At 41.2% G+C, this 19,024-nt stretch overlaps 1 protein-coding gene across 1 annotated transcript; it reads right to left on the bottom strand.

Annotated features, from left to right (window-relative positions):
• Window positions 1-91: 91 nt before the first annotated feature.
• On the bottom strand, window positions 92-18,685 carry LOC114286913 (uncharacterized). The gene is made up of 6 exons (XM_082904815.1): window positions 18,571-18,685; window positions 17,664-18,379; window positions 17,448-17,552; window positions 17,113-17,330; window positions 16,190-16,997; window positions 92-130 (listed from the first exon to the last, which is right to left on the bottom strand). The coding sequence occupies exons 1-6, from the start codon at window positions 18,683-18,685 to the stop codon at window positions 92-94; spliced, it is 2,001 nt and encodes a 666-aa protein (XP_082760941.1).
• Window positions 18,686-19,024: the final 339 nt, after the last annotated feature.

The raw sequence follows: 19,024 nt of genomic DNA, 5'->3' as shown, positions 1-19,024 counted from the left end.
TTATGCTGTTGCAGGAGACGATTTATATCTTGCAGGGTTTTGTTAAGGATATACATATTATTCATACTGTTTGAAGATATATAATCTTCAATCAAGTAAGGATAAATTTCATCCCACAAACTTCGCACCCCTGTTGGCACACAGTAAACCAAAATTATAACGAACAATCTCCTTAAAGTTGATGGCATGTGCATGGTTGCAGCTTCTAACAAACATTGTCGTATGCTATCATCATGCTCTAATAGACAATGATGTTCAGCTGCTTGTTTAAAAGTTGGGTACGCAATTCCATTAACCATTAACAAATGATCGAATGATTTTGGTCCTCGGATATGATTGAGTAAAATTCTCAAGTAAAATCTCTCCCCTTCTGATGCAAAACTGTGTAAATTCTACCAATTACTCTTTGATGGTTCAATCTCAACTGTCACATCTTTGCACTATTGCACCATCTATAATGTTGCGGGATCTCTCGATATAAGTACCGATTTGCAGTTTCATCATCAACATTTAATTGAAAGAATTGGGTAAGCATTGTTCTGGAGTAATACTCATTGCCTAAAACATTTGTGATGTCTTGGAACGTATAAAACCTCACTTGTTGCTTATTTGGTAAGTGTATTTGGAGGCGTTCTACACTAGGAGTCATTTTGGTCATTGGGAATTTGAATATTTTCCATAATGCTTCTGTAGACACCCAATTTTTGACCGTCCTCAAGACTTGGACGTCATCATTTGAACACTCGATGATCATCCATGTTCGTGTTCATCTTGAGTTCCCGGAGGTCTCGGTCGCGCGCCTTGCCTCAAGATCTCTCGACTTATTTGTTTTGTGCTTGGTTGGACCAAGGACTTGTGGTCTTTGCACCTGAGGGCGGGAAATGGCTTGTTGGCTATCCCCACATATCACCGGCCATGGCTTGAGGCCACCGGCCTTGTTTTATTGTTATCGACCAAAAGTGATGGCCGGTCGGCAATGTATTTAGTCGGTCGGCCCTTTGTGTTAGTCGATCAGCCTTTTCTGCTGGCCGAACCCTGTTCATTTGCTTTATGCAGATATTTAGTGCCAGGTGGCACAGACCCTGCCCTCCATACACGTGTATGAAGGATTTGCACCCTTTGTTTTAACTTCTTGAGGAAGCTTGAACATTTTGAACCCTTGTTTTAAGCTTCTTGAGGAAGCTTGAACATTTTGAACCTTTGTTTTAGCTTCTTGAGGAAGCTTGAACTGTTTGAACTTTTTTAGCTTCTTGAAGAAGCTCGAACCTCTTTAACTTCTCCAAGAATCTTGAACCCTCTTGTTTTTTTATAAGAGAGGGCCTCCCTCTCCTTTAGAGAGGTTCCAAAAAATTGGTTTAAGGCAAGAAGCATATGTTTCTCTTTGTTTCTATAATTTAGGCTTAGAAAGTGTTTGTTCTTGGCCTTTAGCACCACACCTGATAGCCATACACCTCCACCATTGACCTAAGGTTCTTGGAGGGTCTTGAGAGGTCTCAAAGAGCTGGTTTTTGGTCCAAGAAGTTGCTGGTCTTGTTGAGCTTCAGGGGTAATCTCTTTTCCCTCTTTATTCCCTATTTTTGCACAAGCTTTTAGCCTATCTTGCATGCTGTTTTGAGCTTAGTGTATAACTGATAAAAGTTCTGTTTTTGCATGTTTTTGAAGTTTGTTTAAGATCACTTTTGTGTTTGGGAGTGTTTCCCCCCTCTTAGGCCTTGTTTGGACTCATTTTTGTGCCTTTTTTGTGAGGTTCGGGACCACCTTGTATTGGCCTTCTCACTTTCAGTGGTGGGGATGGTGTTTTGAGGTCCTAAGGAGGAGAGGGCCATCCCCTCTCCTTATTGTCTTCAATACTTGTCATATTTGTCTCATATGTGAGCACTTTTGTTAAGTTCATGTTGGCCATGTCTTAGCTGGCATTTGTGGTTATTTTTTTGTCATATACCATTGTTTTTGCCTATCTTGGTCAATCCATGCTTGGTTTATACACTTGTAGTGTAAATTTTGCAAACTAGTCTTGTTTGCTTCATGTTTGAGCATGTCCTTCTAGCTCATGTTGGCCTCATTTCAGTGAATTTTTGGTCATATTTTGGCATGCCATGAATCTATTTTTGGCTGGTTTGGTGGCCCCTCACATGCTTCATAGGCTTGTAGTGTAACTCATACTTACTAGCTTACATTGCATGTTGTTTTGGCCCTCCATTCTAGCACATTTTGACCTTCCTCTAAACTGATTTTGTTCATGATTTGGGCTGCCTTAGCTTTATTTTGTGGCCTCATGGTCGAAAAATGCTTGCCATGCATACTTGTTGTGTAATAGCATTGACTAGCTTTGAGTTTTGAGCACTCTTGCATGCCTAACTTGAAGTATTTGCATGTGTTGGCATCATTGAGCATGATATTTCAGAGCTTATAGGGGTGCTACACTTCCATATTTTTCATGTTTTAAGTGCTCCTTAGAGTTGTGCTTGTATACACCATTTATGAGCCATTGCATGAGCTTCATGTAAATGCATTCCGAGCCACCATCCCAACACATTTTGCCACTGATTTTGGTCTGCATAGGGACTGTTTGGGGTTGGTTTCATCATTTGAGCATCGCTTTGCATGTCTATAGTGTATTGCATTTCACTAGCTTCGGTGCTTAAGTCTTTAACAATGCATTACATGAGTGTCTGCATGCTTCGGAGTCATTTTTGGAGTCATTTAGTATGCCATTTCAGAGCTGGAATGTATGCCATTGTATACAATGTTTCATCTTTGCCATGCTCTTGGGGAGTTGTATCTTGTGCTTTAGGCTCGGGGCCATTGTATTGTGCATGTTTGCATGAGTTTCGGTGCCTTGTTTGCATTATCTTGACCACTGATTTTGGCATGCTTGAGAGCTACCCATGTTAGTGTAAGTCCATCTTACCATATTGTTGCATGCTTGTTTCATTTTGCATGTTGTTGCATGCTATACATGTCCACATGTTTAGGTTGTATGCCTATTGTATATTGCATGTTAACATGCTCATGTTGCATTAGATTTGTTGCATACTTTAGTTATTTGCATGCTTGCTTGCTTGCTTAGGTTGCATTGCATTGTGTGTGCATCCCTTGCCTCTTGATCAATCATGATAGAGGTTGAGGCCTTTTATGTGTTTTGTGCATTTCATTCCATATCGAGTTGCACACTTGGCTTCTTTGGCCATCATGCATTGAAATGCGTGATTGATGGTCCGAGGGTCGAGGACTACACTCCTTGGAGTCTTAAACATGATAAGGAGGGTGGTTGTGCATACATTGCTTTGAAAATGCATTGCCATGCTTTGTTTGCCCTCTGTGCATACATTGCTTTGAAAATGCATTGCCATGCTTTGTTTGCCCTCTGCTGCAGCAAAACAGGATTCTGCAGGAAGAAATGGCCGGTCGGCCATCTTCAGTGCCGACTGGCCATGTATTGTTGGCCGAGAGCTCCACTTATGGCCGATGACCATTTTCCAATGGCCGGTGGCCTTTCCTTTTGGCCGGTGACCTTCCACAGTGCTCAGAAGGTGGTTCAGAAGTATCCTTGGGACTTGTGCAGTTCTCAGAGGTGCAGAACAGTGTAAATAGCGGCAACATGTGGCATGACAATGGGTTTCCGAGCGAGGCGAATTGAGCATGCATCGTCCCATCATTCCGAGGTAGGGCTGCGGCCACCTCCTTTTGTAATTAATTTGTTGATTAATTAGAATTTTGTAATATTTAATTAGCTAGAGTAGTTAATTACTTATTTGCTTTGTATTATTTATTCGGATCCTCCGAGAGAGGGCAATGTTGTAATAAGTGTGTGTGAGTGTGTGCATGTCTTCTAACCCCCACTTCTTTCTCCCTTTTAGTTACTTGTTTTCAATGGTTAGTTTTAGGGCACGTTTCAATCGGCATACTTATAATAGCATGTTTGCATCATTCATCTGTATTACATGCACCGGGCTTGGCGCATCATGCTAACTGCATTGTATTTCAATTCCAAGTTGAATACATGTATTAAATTGTCGCACCTCATATGCCATTCTTAGGATAGCCGAGCCTATCTTAGTTTTATTTTGCATGCGTTGCATTAGCCATCTTAACATGAACTAGGATCATACATGATTACTAACTAGTTTCTTGTTTTGGCTCGGAGTACATTGTAAGTGTTTATGCTTTAGCATTTTGGATGTGTATAAGTGTTAACATGACAACATGCTTACCATGAGGCCATTTGCTTATGTGATATAGCTGCCTGAATGCCTGTGGGTGAAGGTTGGATTACTTGAATTAGATTAATTCATTGAAATCCGTGTTTTAGCCTACTCGAGAGTAGCAAACCTCAAACTATTTTCCAAACAAAACGGATATGGGATGCTTTGCTCCAAATTAAGCGATCTAGTCTATACTTGTGTGTTGTGTGCATCATATAGTAAATTCTAGCTAATTAACTGGAAAAAGAACACATATGTTTTCAAAACTCGATATCATGCTTAGTGCAGGCCGATCTTCGGATCGAGCGAGCGGGGGTGCCCATAGATGACCTTCCCCAATCGTACCCAAGTTCTTGAGCTGAGGCAACTTTCGTGATGACGGACACATGGCCTTAGGCAACAAGTCAGGGTTTCCTAAATTTCTCAAAATAAAATATTTAGGTGGCGACTCTGTATCTGGCAAAGCAGTCCATGTTTGGCACTTCTTTCTAAAAATCTATTTTCCAAAACGATTTGTTGGACTTGGACTCTTTGGTGATTTATCAATCTTGCATTGAACTTTGCGAGATCAGATTAAGAACAGTGACATTGAGTCCGAACTGTAGTGAGCCTCAAATGAACAAAACAGGATTCTCTCCCGGGACGCTCGGGGACGTCTACTGTTTCTGGCGACTCTGTTGGGGATTTAGAGAACTTGACTCGAACTCATGATATCTAGTTTTGACTACACTTATGTGTTTCTTTGCATTGCATTTGCATCGGTGCGCCTAGGACACCGTGTTTGCCGTCTGCTATTCCTGAACGGTTTGTTGGAGGCTCGCTCTGAGAAGCGTGCCATAAGGCTGACCAGTTACGGGCTCTACCACGATGGGAACACAAATCCTGATTTTTATCGGGGCACCCTTTTTGACCATTCGACCTAGTGCATATTCGGAATCCATAGTGACTATTCCAAACTAGGACAGGTTGCTTACCCGATTCTAGGTTGTTTGAAACTGCTGCGTGCGTAGTGAAACTCTAGCTCTTGACAAAATAGGACAAGGAAACCCTACCCCAACATAGGGGTGTTTTGGTTCTTATTTACTTGCTATGTGCTTTTAGAGTGTGTCTCTACAGGGAATGCATCAGTTCGCAAGTCTGAGTATCAGGCCCGCGGGCATCAGTATTTGATGGAATCAGTTTTACCTGAGGGTATTAGTTTACAGACAGAATTTTGGGCAGAATTCAGTAGAGAGCACGGTCATTCAGCTTTGCTCATATCTGTTTTGGTGAAATCAGGCTGAGGTGCTGTCTGTTTTCTCTCTTGCTAAGTAGTCTTGGAACCATAGCTCCAGAAGGGTCTGATATCCCTCGGGTACTCTGGACCTGTGTTGTTATGTGATCAGGGGATGAACCACCTGCCGGCGGCATTCAGTTTACTTCAGATGTGGCGTATGGCACGCACTGTTTTGAGCATTCGCGAACGCTGGTTTTTGTACGTTCTGGCTTGGGTATTGAGTCAGTTCTGTTGTTTTGTTTTGAGTCTGTCTCTTTGTTTTGAGTCAGTCTTTTTATGCTGAGTCAGTTGGGTCTGTCTTGTTGTATCGAGTCAGTCCTGTTTTGTTGAAGTCAGGTGATTTCGGGGGTGTTACCTCGGACATCACTTGCTTGTTTTGTATTTGTCTTTTCGTTTTCTTTTGAGTCTGTTTTTTCCTTGGAGCCAGTAATGCCAACAGATTTGAATGAACAACAGTGATTTTCACACCCTTGTGTTTGCTTCTGCCCTGCGCCAGTTGTGCTAGAAAGTTTGAATGAAACGACAGTACTTTTTGCCTACTTTTTTTGTGCCTCGAACTCATTGCATTGACCTAAGTTTTTCAAAACTTTTCAAACACTGTGATGAAAAACGAAGAGGGCGGAATTCCTCGGGTTTTGTAAAATTTGATCAATTAAGAGAAAGAGAGGCATGCTAAGCCTTTAACGAATGAAATCATGTTTGTTAATGTGAGTACTGAGAAGGACCCTGGCTTGATCTAGATTGGTTCTACACTGTCTTCAGCGCAAGCGATTTGTCACTTTCTTAAAAAATTTTCAAAAAATGTTTTGCACGGTTCTGCGAAGACCTATGTGGAATCACTCTTGAGATTGAGCAACCTAGGATTGCTCTCAGCTTTGAGACTCGACCCCTTGCTTTCAAGCCTCGAACTCGGACTCAGAAAGTTCAAAGGTCAACCATAATGTAAAGCCTGCGTGGCCAGATTTGAAGCAGCCTACGAACTAGGGGCAGGGAAGTCACATCAAGAAGATTAGATCTCATCAAAAGAAGCTTGTGAAGCTAGATCAGGAACACCTCTCGAACTAGGGGCAAAAGATGTCAGATTGTGCTCGACGAGCTGAAGATGGATCATTCCACAAATCAATGAAGATCGGCAGGAATGCCAAATCCTAGAAGGGAAGAAAGAAAAAAGTTTGTTGCTGAAGGATAATCGAATTCCTATCCACAACACTAGGGGCAAATTCAGCCCCCATTGGATGGACTTCTACATCATCAGCGAACAGTAGCCATTCGCCTGGATTCAGATGACTTCAGGATCTCAAAACTATTTGACATGGACAAAGCTACACTTTTACCCTTGAGAGGCTCGCTGGGCCGAAAACCCAGAAGGGCAACCCAGGCAAAAGTTAGAGCAAGAAAAAGAAGAAAAAGAACAAAAAAAAATACAAAAAAAAAGAAAAAAAAGAAAAAGAAAAATGAAGAAAATGAAAGGAAAAGATGAAAAAGAAAAAAGAAGAAAAGAAGAACATAGCTCGCAAGGTTGAAAACCCAGAAGGGCGGCCTTAGCAAAAGTTAGAGCGCAAAAGGAGAGGTTAATACCCGAGTGTACCTTACCGGAACTACGCAATGCTTGATTCCCATGTTTAGGATACGTAGGCAACTTCATCCTGAAGTCCAGCCACAAACACTTCCAAATTGATTATGTCCATGTAATGGTTTTGATCATCTTTGCCTTATCTGTATCCAAGAGTTTGGTTGTGTTCGTCACTCTGAGGACTGACTACAATGCACTGTGGTGTCATTCAAACAAGGGGCAACTTTCCGTTGTCATTCAATGAGCTGCGGTGCCATTCAAACAAGGGGCAACTTTCTGTTGCCATGCAGTGTCTTTCAGACAAGGGGCAGTTTTCCTTCCGATCTGAGGTTGTGCATCTCAAGAGTAAGTTTTGTGCTCGTTGAGCAGTGGCTGTTTGCCAAAATGGTTTTTGAGAATTTTTACTGAGGTTGATTGATTCTCTTGAAAATTATCCCATTTTTTCAAAACTGGACCATTTCTTGGATCCAAAAAAAGAAAATTTTCAATGCTCATAGCCTAACTTGCATGATTTCAAATCAGAAAATTGAATAAGCATGTTAATCTAACTCTCATTCTGGTCAAAATTGTTTTAGTAGAAAGCCAAAAACAAGAAACGGTCAAAATGATGAACTAGGGGCACAGTTGAGTCAGGTGTTCTGTCTTTTCCCCTTTATCAACGCACTTTCCAGAAAGGGCACTCTACTTGCCGGAAAGGGTACCGTATTCGCCAGAAAAGGGCACCACTGAAGCTGACTGCAAAAGGGCAAAAAGCTCTCACATCCTCCAAGCAACGAGGTATCAAGCCAAGTATGAAGCACGAACTGGAACGGATCAAGATATTCCACTTCCTCATCTGAACAGATCTGATTACGTCCAAACTTCCCAGCAAAACATCATTAACCGATGTCAGCTGCAAATTTGCTACACACCCTATCTTAGTGCAACCCCTCTGTGGGAGGAACTCACTGGCTGTGAGCGGAAGAAAGAGAATCTAGAAGCATGCTAGGGGCAAAAGCCCACAATTTCTTGTTTATCCATTAACCACCCAGGGGAGGGATAAAAAAATGAGAGATTGAAGAATAGAGAGATGTGCGCTGAGAGAAAAAGTGAGGAAAATGGCTTTTTCAGAAAAACAGAACTTGAGGGCCGAGTGATGTGAGGATCACAAATGAGAAAGGGTGGGAAACAATACCCGGAGAAACAGGCTCCTTGTGCACGTCTGAGTGTTGTGTTTTTTGTTTTGTCTCGATTCTTGTTTTGAGTCGTTTCGAGTGTTTCTTGATGTGTTTAGGTTGTTTACCTCTTGTTTTTCTTTGTTGAGTCGTTATGCGCTGTGTTCAGTTGTAGGCTCAGTACTTGGTTGAGAACTCATTTCTTAATTTCAAAAAAATTGTTTTGTGCTCAGAGTGCCGTGCCGTTCTCCACATTTGTGTAAAACAGGATTTTCTTCTTTCAAAAACCGCAAGGTTCAACCCAGGTCATATGAGATCAGTAAAACCAGGACCTATCTGAAGCTATATGGGTTCCAGACTGCGAAGCAAAAGAAAAGAAGGAAAATCAGAGCATCTTAGTGTGTTTCGACTTCGGTACATGCCGTGATTGTACTCCGGATGTACCTCTTCAGGCCTTGTTAGTGCTCCAAAGTATGAGTGTATCTCAACCCCAAGCTTTAGCCTACTTCAAGTCAGAATGACAATTAAAGCAGTAGCAGCAGATGTTATCTCTCGCCAATATAAATAGAGTGTACCCTTTTCAAGCGGAGTTGTTACAACCCCCTCCGAGAGGTAAATCGGAGGTCGCGTTTGGATTTGGTCTCGTTAAGGCTTGTATTTTCTTATTCGGCATTTTGTTTCAAACACGCTTTTGAAGTTGCACATTTGTCGCATTGTTATGCGCACCATTTCTCGCATTATTACGCACACCATTCGTTGCATTGTTATGCACATCTATCTAGCATTGTTATGCTCGTTACTTGCATTATTATGCACATCATCTTGCATTGTTATGCACCCTTCCATCCACATTGTTATGCACCTTACTTGCATAGAACATGCATTTTATCGGACTGTCTTGTACACTTACACTTTGTATCTCATTCGCACTGTCTTGTGCACTCGCGTTGTCTAAACGCATCGCGCTGCCTAGCGCATCGCACTATCTTGTGCACTCGCGTTGTCTAGCGCATCGCACTGTTTTGTGCAATTTCTCACTCGCGCTCTCTTGCGCACCTCTATCGCACTATCTTGTGCATTCGCACTGTCTTGTGCACTCGCGTTGTCTAAACGCATCGCGCTGTCTAGCGCATCGCACTGTCTTGTGCACTCGCGTTGTCTAACGCATTGCGCTATCTAGCGCATCGCACTGTTTTGTGCAATTTATCACTCGCACTCTCTTGCGCACCTCCATCGCACTGTTTTGTGCATCTCATTGCATTTTGCATGCATTTCATTTCGCGCTATTTTGCGCACCTCAATCTCACTGTTTTGTGCATTGCATTTCAATCGTGCTCTTTTGCGCATCGTACTATTTTGTGCATTGCATTTTATCGCGCTATTTTGCGCACCTTACGTGCACTTATTAGTGCATTGCATTATTCGCACTGTCTTGTGCACCCTCTGGTCTAGGAGACCTTAAATCATGCATCTTCATTCGCACTGTCTTGTGCATTCTTCGATCTAGGAGACCTTAAATCCTCTAAAGATGCAATTTCTTTGGTGTTTGTCGTGCCCGAACGACTCCCAGTGGTCTGGTATAGCCACTTGCCTGTGTTTGTGGTGAGTTCCTAGGGGACCAACTGAGACGGTGGAAACTAGAGTTCGAATGGCTTATGCCTAGAATGCAAAGGTTTGGGATTTTTGAGACTAAAGTCTGGTTTAAATACCTAGGGATATATCCTCGGCTTGAAATCTGTATGGCAGCCCTATAGATTGAGATAGCATGTATATGTGCCTCAATTCTGGATACCGAATCAACCTAGTCTGTCACCCTGTTGGAGAATAGGGAAAGTTGCGACCATAGCCAGGAAGAAAAGTAGTACCTGTGGTTCAACCAAGAAGAAGCAAAAGATCCCCAGTAGCATGAGGTAGGTCATTGCCAATTGCCCCTGTAAGGTATCTTCACTTCCTAACTACTACATTATCTAGTATGTATATTACATTGTACATAGCATACATTACATGCATTCATTGCATATAGAATATATATTGCATTGTAGTGTACTTCCACCTGCATTGTTATGTATTATTCACTTGCGTCGACACGCATGTTTCGCTTCCACATGCATTGTCATGCATTCTTCACTTGCGTTGACACGCATGTTTCGCTTTCACCTGCATTGTCATGCACTCTTCACTTGCGTCGACACGCATGTTTCGCTTCCACCTGCATTGTCATGCATTCTTCACTTGCGTCGACACGCATGTTTCGCCTCCACTTGCATTGTACATTGCATTGTAGTTTGCATGCATTTACTGCATTATCCATCTATGACTTGCGCCTTTCTATGTTGAGCTTGGTCTAGTATGTGCCCATACTTTTCGCGTTGAAACATGGTTATGATATTATGTGTACGGACCTAGTGTTGAGGGTGACGGCACCGTTTCCGTGTTAAACGTGGTTTGTTTGTGTCCATGCCTTTCCTAGGCAAAATTTGGTTTGGCTGCGCGCCTTATCCACTGCATCCATTGCATTTTAGCTAGTATGTATATTACATTGTACATAGCACATATTGCATGCATTCACTGCATCACCTCCATCTATCACTTGCGCCTTTCCATGTTGAGTTTGGTTTGGTATGTGCCCATACTTTTCGCGTTGAAACATAGTTATGATATTATGTGTACGCACCTAGTGTTGAGGGTGACGGCACCGTTTCCGTGTTAAACATGGTTTGTTTGTGTCCATGCCTTTCCTAGGCAAAGTACGGTTTGGCCGCGCGCCTTATCCACTGCATCCATTGCATTTTAGCTAGTATGTATATTGCATTGTACATAGCACATATTGCATGCATTCATTACATCACCTCCATCTATCACTTGCGCCTTTTCATGTTGAGCTTGGTCTGGTATGTGCTTATACTTTTCGCGTTGAAACATGGTTATGATATTATGTGTACGCACTTAGTGTTGAGGGTGACGACACCGTTTCCGTGTTAAATGTGGTTTATTTGTGTCCATGCCTTTCCTAGGCAAAGTACGGTTTGGCCGCACGCCTTATCCATTGCATTCATTGCATTGTAGTGTAGTGTGTTGCATCCAGCATTTAGGATCACGATCTTTCCTCAGCGGGTCATTCCTCACTTATATCATGCCACCCAATTACTTGTTTTATCTACGAAACGCATAGTTATGAGATTATGTGTGCGCGCCTAGTGTTGAGGGTGTCGGCACCATTTTTATGTCAGATGTAGTTTGATCATCTCAAATGCATTGCCTATCATTTGCATTGTTTCAATACATTATATATCATTAAATTGTTTTGTAATATTGCATATCATCTTGCATCCAACCCGAATTGTTATGCGTCACACTTAGGTTGTATTGTCATGCATCCACACTTTGCTTGCGTTGTCACGCACTTTTCACTTGCATTACTATGCATGTTGCTAATGATATTGTACCTGTTAAGTTTCTTCCTCTTTCAGGCACGATATTGTATATACGGTTCATTTGAAGCTGGCACGACCAGACAAACCGGACAGGTATTGTATTCTCCACGTGAGACACAGTGAGAATTGTATAATTTCTTTACATCCTTTCTGTATGAAATGTAGTTTGGTTTGTATATGCTTGCTTAAAACTGTTGCATATATTGTATGTATTTGCTTCGTTACAGCTCTCTTTACATGATCATAAGTTATGTTCGGCATCATGCATGTTCTTTGCATCTTGTCCCTGCCCACGGGCATAGATCTTGCTAGCTTGTATGCTTTGTCTAAGTCTTCGGTCTTGTCAAATATGGGTCGTCTCTGGGCTTTGACATTCACTTTCCTCATTGTTATGACTTTCGAGTTCTGTCAAAGAGGGGCAATTGTAGACACCCCATTTTTGACCATCTTCAAGATTTGAACATTATCGTTTGAACACTCGATGATCATCCATGTTCGTGTTCGTCTTGAGTTCTCGGAGGTCTCGGTCGCGCGCCTTATCTCAAGAGCTCTCGACTTATTTTTTTTGTGCTTGGTTGGACCAAGGACTTGTGGTCTTTGCACCTGAGGGCGGGAAATGGCTTGTTGGCTATCCCCACACATCACCGGCCATGGCCTGAGGCCACTGGCCCTGTTTTATTGCTATCGGCCAAAAGTGATGGCCGGTCGGCAATGTATTTAGTCGGCCGGCCCTTTGTGTTGGTCGATCGGCCTTTTCTGCTGGCCGGACCCTGTTCATCTACTTTATGCAGATATTCAGTACCAGGTGGCACAGAGCCTGCCCTCCATACACGTGTATGAAAGATTTGCACCCTTTGTTTTAGCTTCTTGAGGAAGCTTGAACCTTTTGAACCCTTGTTTTAAGCTTCTTGAGGAAGCTTGAACATTTTGAACCTTTGTTTTAGCTTTTTGAGGAAGCTTGAACCGTTTGAACCTTTTTAGTTTCTTGAAGAAGCTTGAACCTCTTTAGCTTCTCCAAGAGAACCCTCTTGTTTCTCTATAAGAGAGGGCCTCCCTCTCCTTTAGAGAGGTTCCAAAAAATTGGTTTAAGGCAAGAAGCATATATCTCTCTTTGTCTCTATAATTTAGGCTTAGAAAGTGTTTGTTCTTGGCCTTCAGCACCACACCTCATAGCCATACACCTCCACCATTGACCTAAGGTTCTTGGAGGGTCTTGAGAGGTCTCAAAGAGCTGGTTTTTGGTCCAAGAAGCTGCTGGTCTTGTTGAGCTTCAAGGGTAATCTTTTCTTTCTCTTTATTCCCCATTTTTGCACAAGCTTTTAGCCTATCTTGCATGCTGTTTTGAGCTTAGTGTATAACTGATAAAAGTTCTGTTTTTGCATGCTTTTAAAGTTTGTTTAAGATCACTTTTGTGTTTGGGGGTGTTTCCCCCCTCTTAGGCCTTGTTTGGCTCATTTTTGTGCCTTTTTTGTGAGCTTCGAGACCACCTTGTATTGGCCTTCTCACCACTGAAATCCAGAGGGATTTTAGTGGTGGGGATGGTGTTTTGAGGTCCTAAGAAGGAGAGAGCCATCCCCTCTCCTTGTTGTCTTCAATACTTGTCATATTTGCCTCATATGTGAGCACCTTTGTTAAGTTCATGTTGGCCATGTCTTAGCTAGTATTTGTGGTTATTTTTCTGTCATATGCCACTGTTTTTTCCTATCTTGGTCAATCCATGCTTGGTTTATACACTTGTAGTGTAAATTTTGCAAACTAGTCTTGTTTGCTTCATGTTTGAGCATGTCCTTCTAGCTCATGTTGGCCTCATTTCAGTGGGTTTTTGGTCATATTGTGGCATGCCATGAATCTGTTTTTGGCTAGTTTGGTGGTCCCTCACATGCTTCGTAGGCTTGTAGTGTAACTTATGCTTACTAGCTTACATTGCATGTTATTTTGGCCCTCCATTCTAGCACATTTTGACCTTCCTCTAAACTGATTTTGTTCATGATTTGGGCTGCCTCAGCTCTATTTTGTGGCCTCATGGTCGAAAAATGCTTGCCATGCATACTTGTTGTGTAATAGCATTGACTAGCTTTGAGTTTTGAGCACTCTTGTATGCCTAACTTGAAGTATTTGCGTGTGTTGGCATCATTGAGCATGATATTTTAGAGCTTATAGGGGTGTTACACTTCCATATTTTTCATGTTTTAAGTGCTCCTTAGAGTTGTGCTTGTATGCCCCATTTATGAGCCATTGCATGAGCTTCATGTAAATGCATTCCGAGCCACCATCCCAACACATTTTGCCACTGGTTTTGGTCTGCATAGGGACTATTTGGGGTTAGTTTCATCATTTGAGCATCGCTTTGCATGCCTATAGTGTATTGCATTTCACTAGCTTCGGTGCTTAAGTCTTTAACAATGTATTACATGAGTGTTTGCATGCTTTGGAGTCATTTTCGGAGTCATTTAGTATGCCATTTCAGAGCTAGAATGTATGCCATTATATGCCATGTTTCATCTTTGCCATGCTCTTGGGGAGTTGTATCTTGTGCTTTAGGCTCGGGGCCATTGCATTGTGCATGCTTGCATGAGTTTCGGTGCCTTGTTTGCATCATCTTGGCCACTGATTTTGGCATGCTTGAGAGCTACCCATGTTAGTGTAAGTCCATCTCACCATGTTGTTGCATGCTTGTTTCATTTTGCATGTTGTTGCATGCTATACATGGCCACATGTTTAGGTAGTATGCCTATTGCATATTGCATGTTAACATGCTCATGTTGCATTAGATTTGTTGCATGCTTGCTTGCTTGCCTAGGTTGCATTGCATTGTGTGTGCATCCTTTGCCTCTTGATCAATCATGATAGAGGTTGAGGCCCTTTATGTGTTTTGTGCATTTCATTCCATATCGAGTTGTACACTTGGCTTCTTTGGCCATCATATATTGAAATGTGTGATTGATGGTTCGAGGGTTGAGGACTACACTCCCTTGAGTCTTAAACATGATAAGGAGGGTGGTTGTGCATACATTGCTTTGAAAATACATTGCCATGCTCTGTTTGCCCTCTGCTGCAGCAAAACAGGATTCTGTAGGAAGAGATGGCCGGTCGGCCATCTTCAGTGCTAGCCGACCATGTATTGTTGGCCGAGAGCTCCACTTATGGCCGATGACCATTTTCCAATGGCCGGTGGCCTTTCCTTTTGGCCGGTGACCTTCCACAGTGCTCAGAAGGTGGTTCAGAAGCATCCTTGGGACTTGTGCAGTTCTCAGAAGTGCAGAACAGTGTAAACAGAGGCAACATGTGGCATGACAATGGGTTTCCGAGCGAGGCCAATCGAGCATGCATTGTCCCATCATTCCGAGGCAGGGCTGCAGCCACCTCATTTTGTAATTTATTTGTTGATTAATTAGAATTTTGTAATATTTAATTAGCTAGAGTAGTTAATTATTTATTTGGTTTGTATTATTTATTCGGACCCTCCGAGAGAGGACAATGTTGTAATAAGTGTGCGTGAGTGTGTGCATGTCTTCTAATCCCCACTTCTTTCTCCCTTTTAGTTACTTGCTTTCAATGGTTAGTTTTAGGGCACATTTCAATTAGCATACTTATGATAGCATGTTTGCATCATTCATCTGTATTGCATGCACCGGGCTTGGCGCATCGTGCTAACTGCATTGTATTTCAATTCCAAGTTGAATACATGTATTGGATTGTCGCACCTCATATGCCATTCTTAGGATAGCCGAGCCTATCTTAGTTGCATTTTGCATGCGTTGGATTAGCCATCTTAATATGAACTAGGATCATGCATGATTACTAACTAGTTTCTTGTTTTGGCTCGGAGTACACTGTAAGTGTTTATGCTTTCGCATCTTGCATGTGTGTAAGTGTTAACATGACAACATACTTACCATGAGGCCATTTGCTTATGTGATATAATTGCCTGAATGCCTGTGGGTGAAGGTTGGATTACTTGAATTGGATCAATTCATTGAAATCCGTGTTTTAGCCCACTCGAGAGTAGCAAACCTCAAACCATTTTCCAAACAAAACGGATATGCGATGCTTTGTTCCAAATTAGGCGACCTAGTCTATACTTGTGTGTTGTGCGCATCACATAGTAAATTCTAGCTAATTAACCAGAATAAGAACACATATGTTTTCAAAACTCGATATCATGCTTAGTACAGGCCGATCTTCAGATCGGACGAGCGGGGGTGCTCATAGATGACCTTCTTCAATTGTACCCAAGTTCCCGAGCCGAGGCAACTTTGGTGATGACGGACACGTAGCCTTAGGCAACGAGTCAGGGTTTCCTAAATTCTCCAAAATAAAATATTTAGGTGGCGACTCTGTATCTGGCAAAACAGTCCATGTTTGGCACTTCTTTCTAAAAATCTATTTTCCAAAACGATTTGCCGGACTTGGACTCTTTGGTGATTTATCAATCTTGCGTTGCACTTTGCGAGATCAGATTAAGAACCATGACATTGAGTCCGAACTGTTGTGAGCCCCAAATGAACAAAACAGGATTCCCTCCTAGGACGTTCGGGGACGTCTACAGCTTCTGGAGCATAAACCCATCTTCCATCTATGAACTGCTGTACTTCATCATAATTAGGACCTTGACGAACTTCTAGTGCAACACGGTCAGGGCCTTTATAAACATATTTGTATAAATACTTCACACTTGTAACACTATTGTAAATTTCAAGATTGATATGACAATCATATTTCAAGAGCAACCATGGGTTGTACGGAATGACCCAACTATTATTCATCAAGACGCTTGGGTTACTCTCTAAAGGAACTGACTCCCCTTCTTTTCTTCGATAAATAGGATATGAATCGTTTCCAAGTGTAGTAATAGAAGAAAATTGCTTTGGGAAACGTCTTTTGCACCGGCCATTTGTCATACACAGAGACCGTTCATTGTACATTCCACATGGGCCATGTATCATGTGTTTGAGAACTACACTGTATAATCTAGGCTCTAATCTCTTGTTTGGAATTTCAGCTTTGACAATGTTATCATAATCGTCAGGAGTGCGTAAATTATCATTTTCATCCAAAATAATTACCATGTGGGCATGTGGTAAGCCTCTTTTTTGGTACTCAATAACATATGCATATGCTAGAACCTTCCCGAGTACATGTTTTGTAAGAATGCCAGTCTTCATCTCATCAATTTTCGAATGAAATATTCTTGTTAGCAAATCAGGACGATCATGCAGTGACTGTCCAGGTAGCAACTCAGCTTTAATTTTAGGCCAATTTGGATTGCAGGTCATTGTAAGGAAAATATCAGGTTTTCCATACTTTTGGACAAGAGCCATTGCATCTTGATATCTCTGATACATGTTTCGTGGGCTACCAACAAATGACGATGGTAATATTGTTTACGACCAACATTACCTAAACAAATATTTCACAAAAGAGAAATATAGTTATATATATATGTATGAATATAAACAAACATGCGTACATGTAATTGTAATATCGTATGTGACAATTTGTACCTCCATAATTTTCACCAGCATGTACTGCATCTAGAAGACCTTGATAAAAATCTGCTCGAATATGATTCTGATGAGTACGTATCCATCTTAATTTGTTGGACTCAATCTTCACGTAATTATCTACGACATACTGCTGTAAGAGGCGACCTCCTCGAAGAAAAAGAGATTGATCACCAGGGTGAATCTGAATTGACAGTATTTGAATACTTATAAATAATTAAAAGTAAAGATTTTATATGAAATAATTATAGATTAAAAACTTTGACAAAGTAATTTTTTAATATTATGTATACGTCGTTACCTGTAGCATATAAGAATAGAAATCACAACATGTTACTTTTCTGCCATCATTACTTCTGGTATTTGCATCCCATCCATATGAACCATAGGGTAACAATAGAGGATACTGTAATGGATCATAGTATCCGACAATATCAGAAATATTTAGGAGGTGACCACTGATTGATTAGACAATGATATCTCTCGGTTTTAAATTTCCAGCTTCTTCGCCACCTACTAAAACGGCAGCAACTTCAGGAGCAGTAGGAAGGTTGTATTGGGGCCTATTACATGGTTGCTCTTTGATTTGAAGTCTGCATTCATGTATGTCTGGACGCCGAGCCAATTGGCGAAACGTGTGTACATATGGATTATGAGCATTTAAAATATTCTTTATCTTGTCAAGCAAATCCAAGTGCAATTCTTCATTTTCAGACATTCGATTCTCATTCTCATGGTCAGTATCATAAACATACAGTTGCAAATATCTCGGTTTGTCACTAGAATTTGGTAAGAGACTCCCAATCTTATGATATATGGCTCCTTGTGCACGAAACGTGTACACATCTCGAGTTCTTGTTGCTAAGTTTTCATCAACATGAACACCTATTGAAGTGAATGAGAAAACATGATTGTAGGCTCGAATATGTTGTCTGAAATGACGACCCTCGACTGTTTGGTCAGAGAAAATATCAATCATCTCATTTGGAGTTGTTACTGGTGGCAAAACAATTGTTCCATTATTACAACACATGGTAGATGTTTCACGGTGGAACAATCTTGTGTTGCAATGTCTACATGTAGTTGGAGCAGGGAACTGCATTGTTTGGAACCTTTCACTTTCATGAAAATTTCTTGCACAATTGTGATATCTCCTATGGATAAATGATCGATTATCTGGAATGTCTTCATCACTCAAAGCATCCTGATTGCGGTCGACATGAGGGATATTTCCTATGACAATACATGTATGATGTACTGGTTTATTAGTAACACAATAGTATTTATTTGAAAGTGTTTGAGCTGCATGTTCAATATTAAATGTAATTGTACTGCGTATCATATTTGCTTGTTCATCTTTTTTACATTTATTGTAAAGGTTGGTTGTTTTGTAAAAGTACTTAAACAAAATAATTTATTTTTACCTTCCATCTGAACTTCGCGAGGATCATCTTGTCTGTTGCCACTTGTGCTTCCATGCTCATAAGTCGAATGAGTAGGTGCATATCGGGGTAAGTCGATACGTGAGAGTAGACTCATTCTACTTTCTCATCTAAAAACATTAGTCGCAACCCAATTGCCTTCTTCGTGAATGGTTGGCAAAACTGTTGCTCGCGGCCTACGCCATCCTGTTCTATTTCTTCTTGGGATTGCATCGAAAAAGTTTAACATGCATCCTAACAGTTAAAATTATAAGTAATAAATTAATTGAATATTATTGTCAAACTTAGAAGTGTAAAAGCTTACCAAAAAACTAATGTTTATAACATTTGAATACACCTACTTGTTTGTGCATTTGTCATATTATGTACTTGATCTGGATGAGAAGTTTGTTTGAGATTTTCAGATATTTGCCTTCTTTGTCGATAATTTGTTCAT

This window comes from Camellia sinensis, chromosome 14 (assembly GCF_055761805.1).
Source record: "Camellia sinensis isolate YWXY chromosome 14, ASM5576180v1, whole genome shotgun sequence".
In the NCBI taxonomy this organism is placed as follows: domain Eukaryota; kingdom Viridiplantae; phylum Streptophyta; class Magnoliopsida; order Ericales; family Theaceae; genus Camellia; species Camellia sinensis.
The sequence above is the reverse complement of the archived record's forward strand: the minus strand, read 5'-3'. Positions and strand labels throughout refer to the sequence as shown.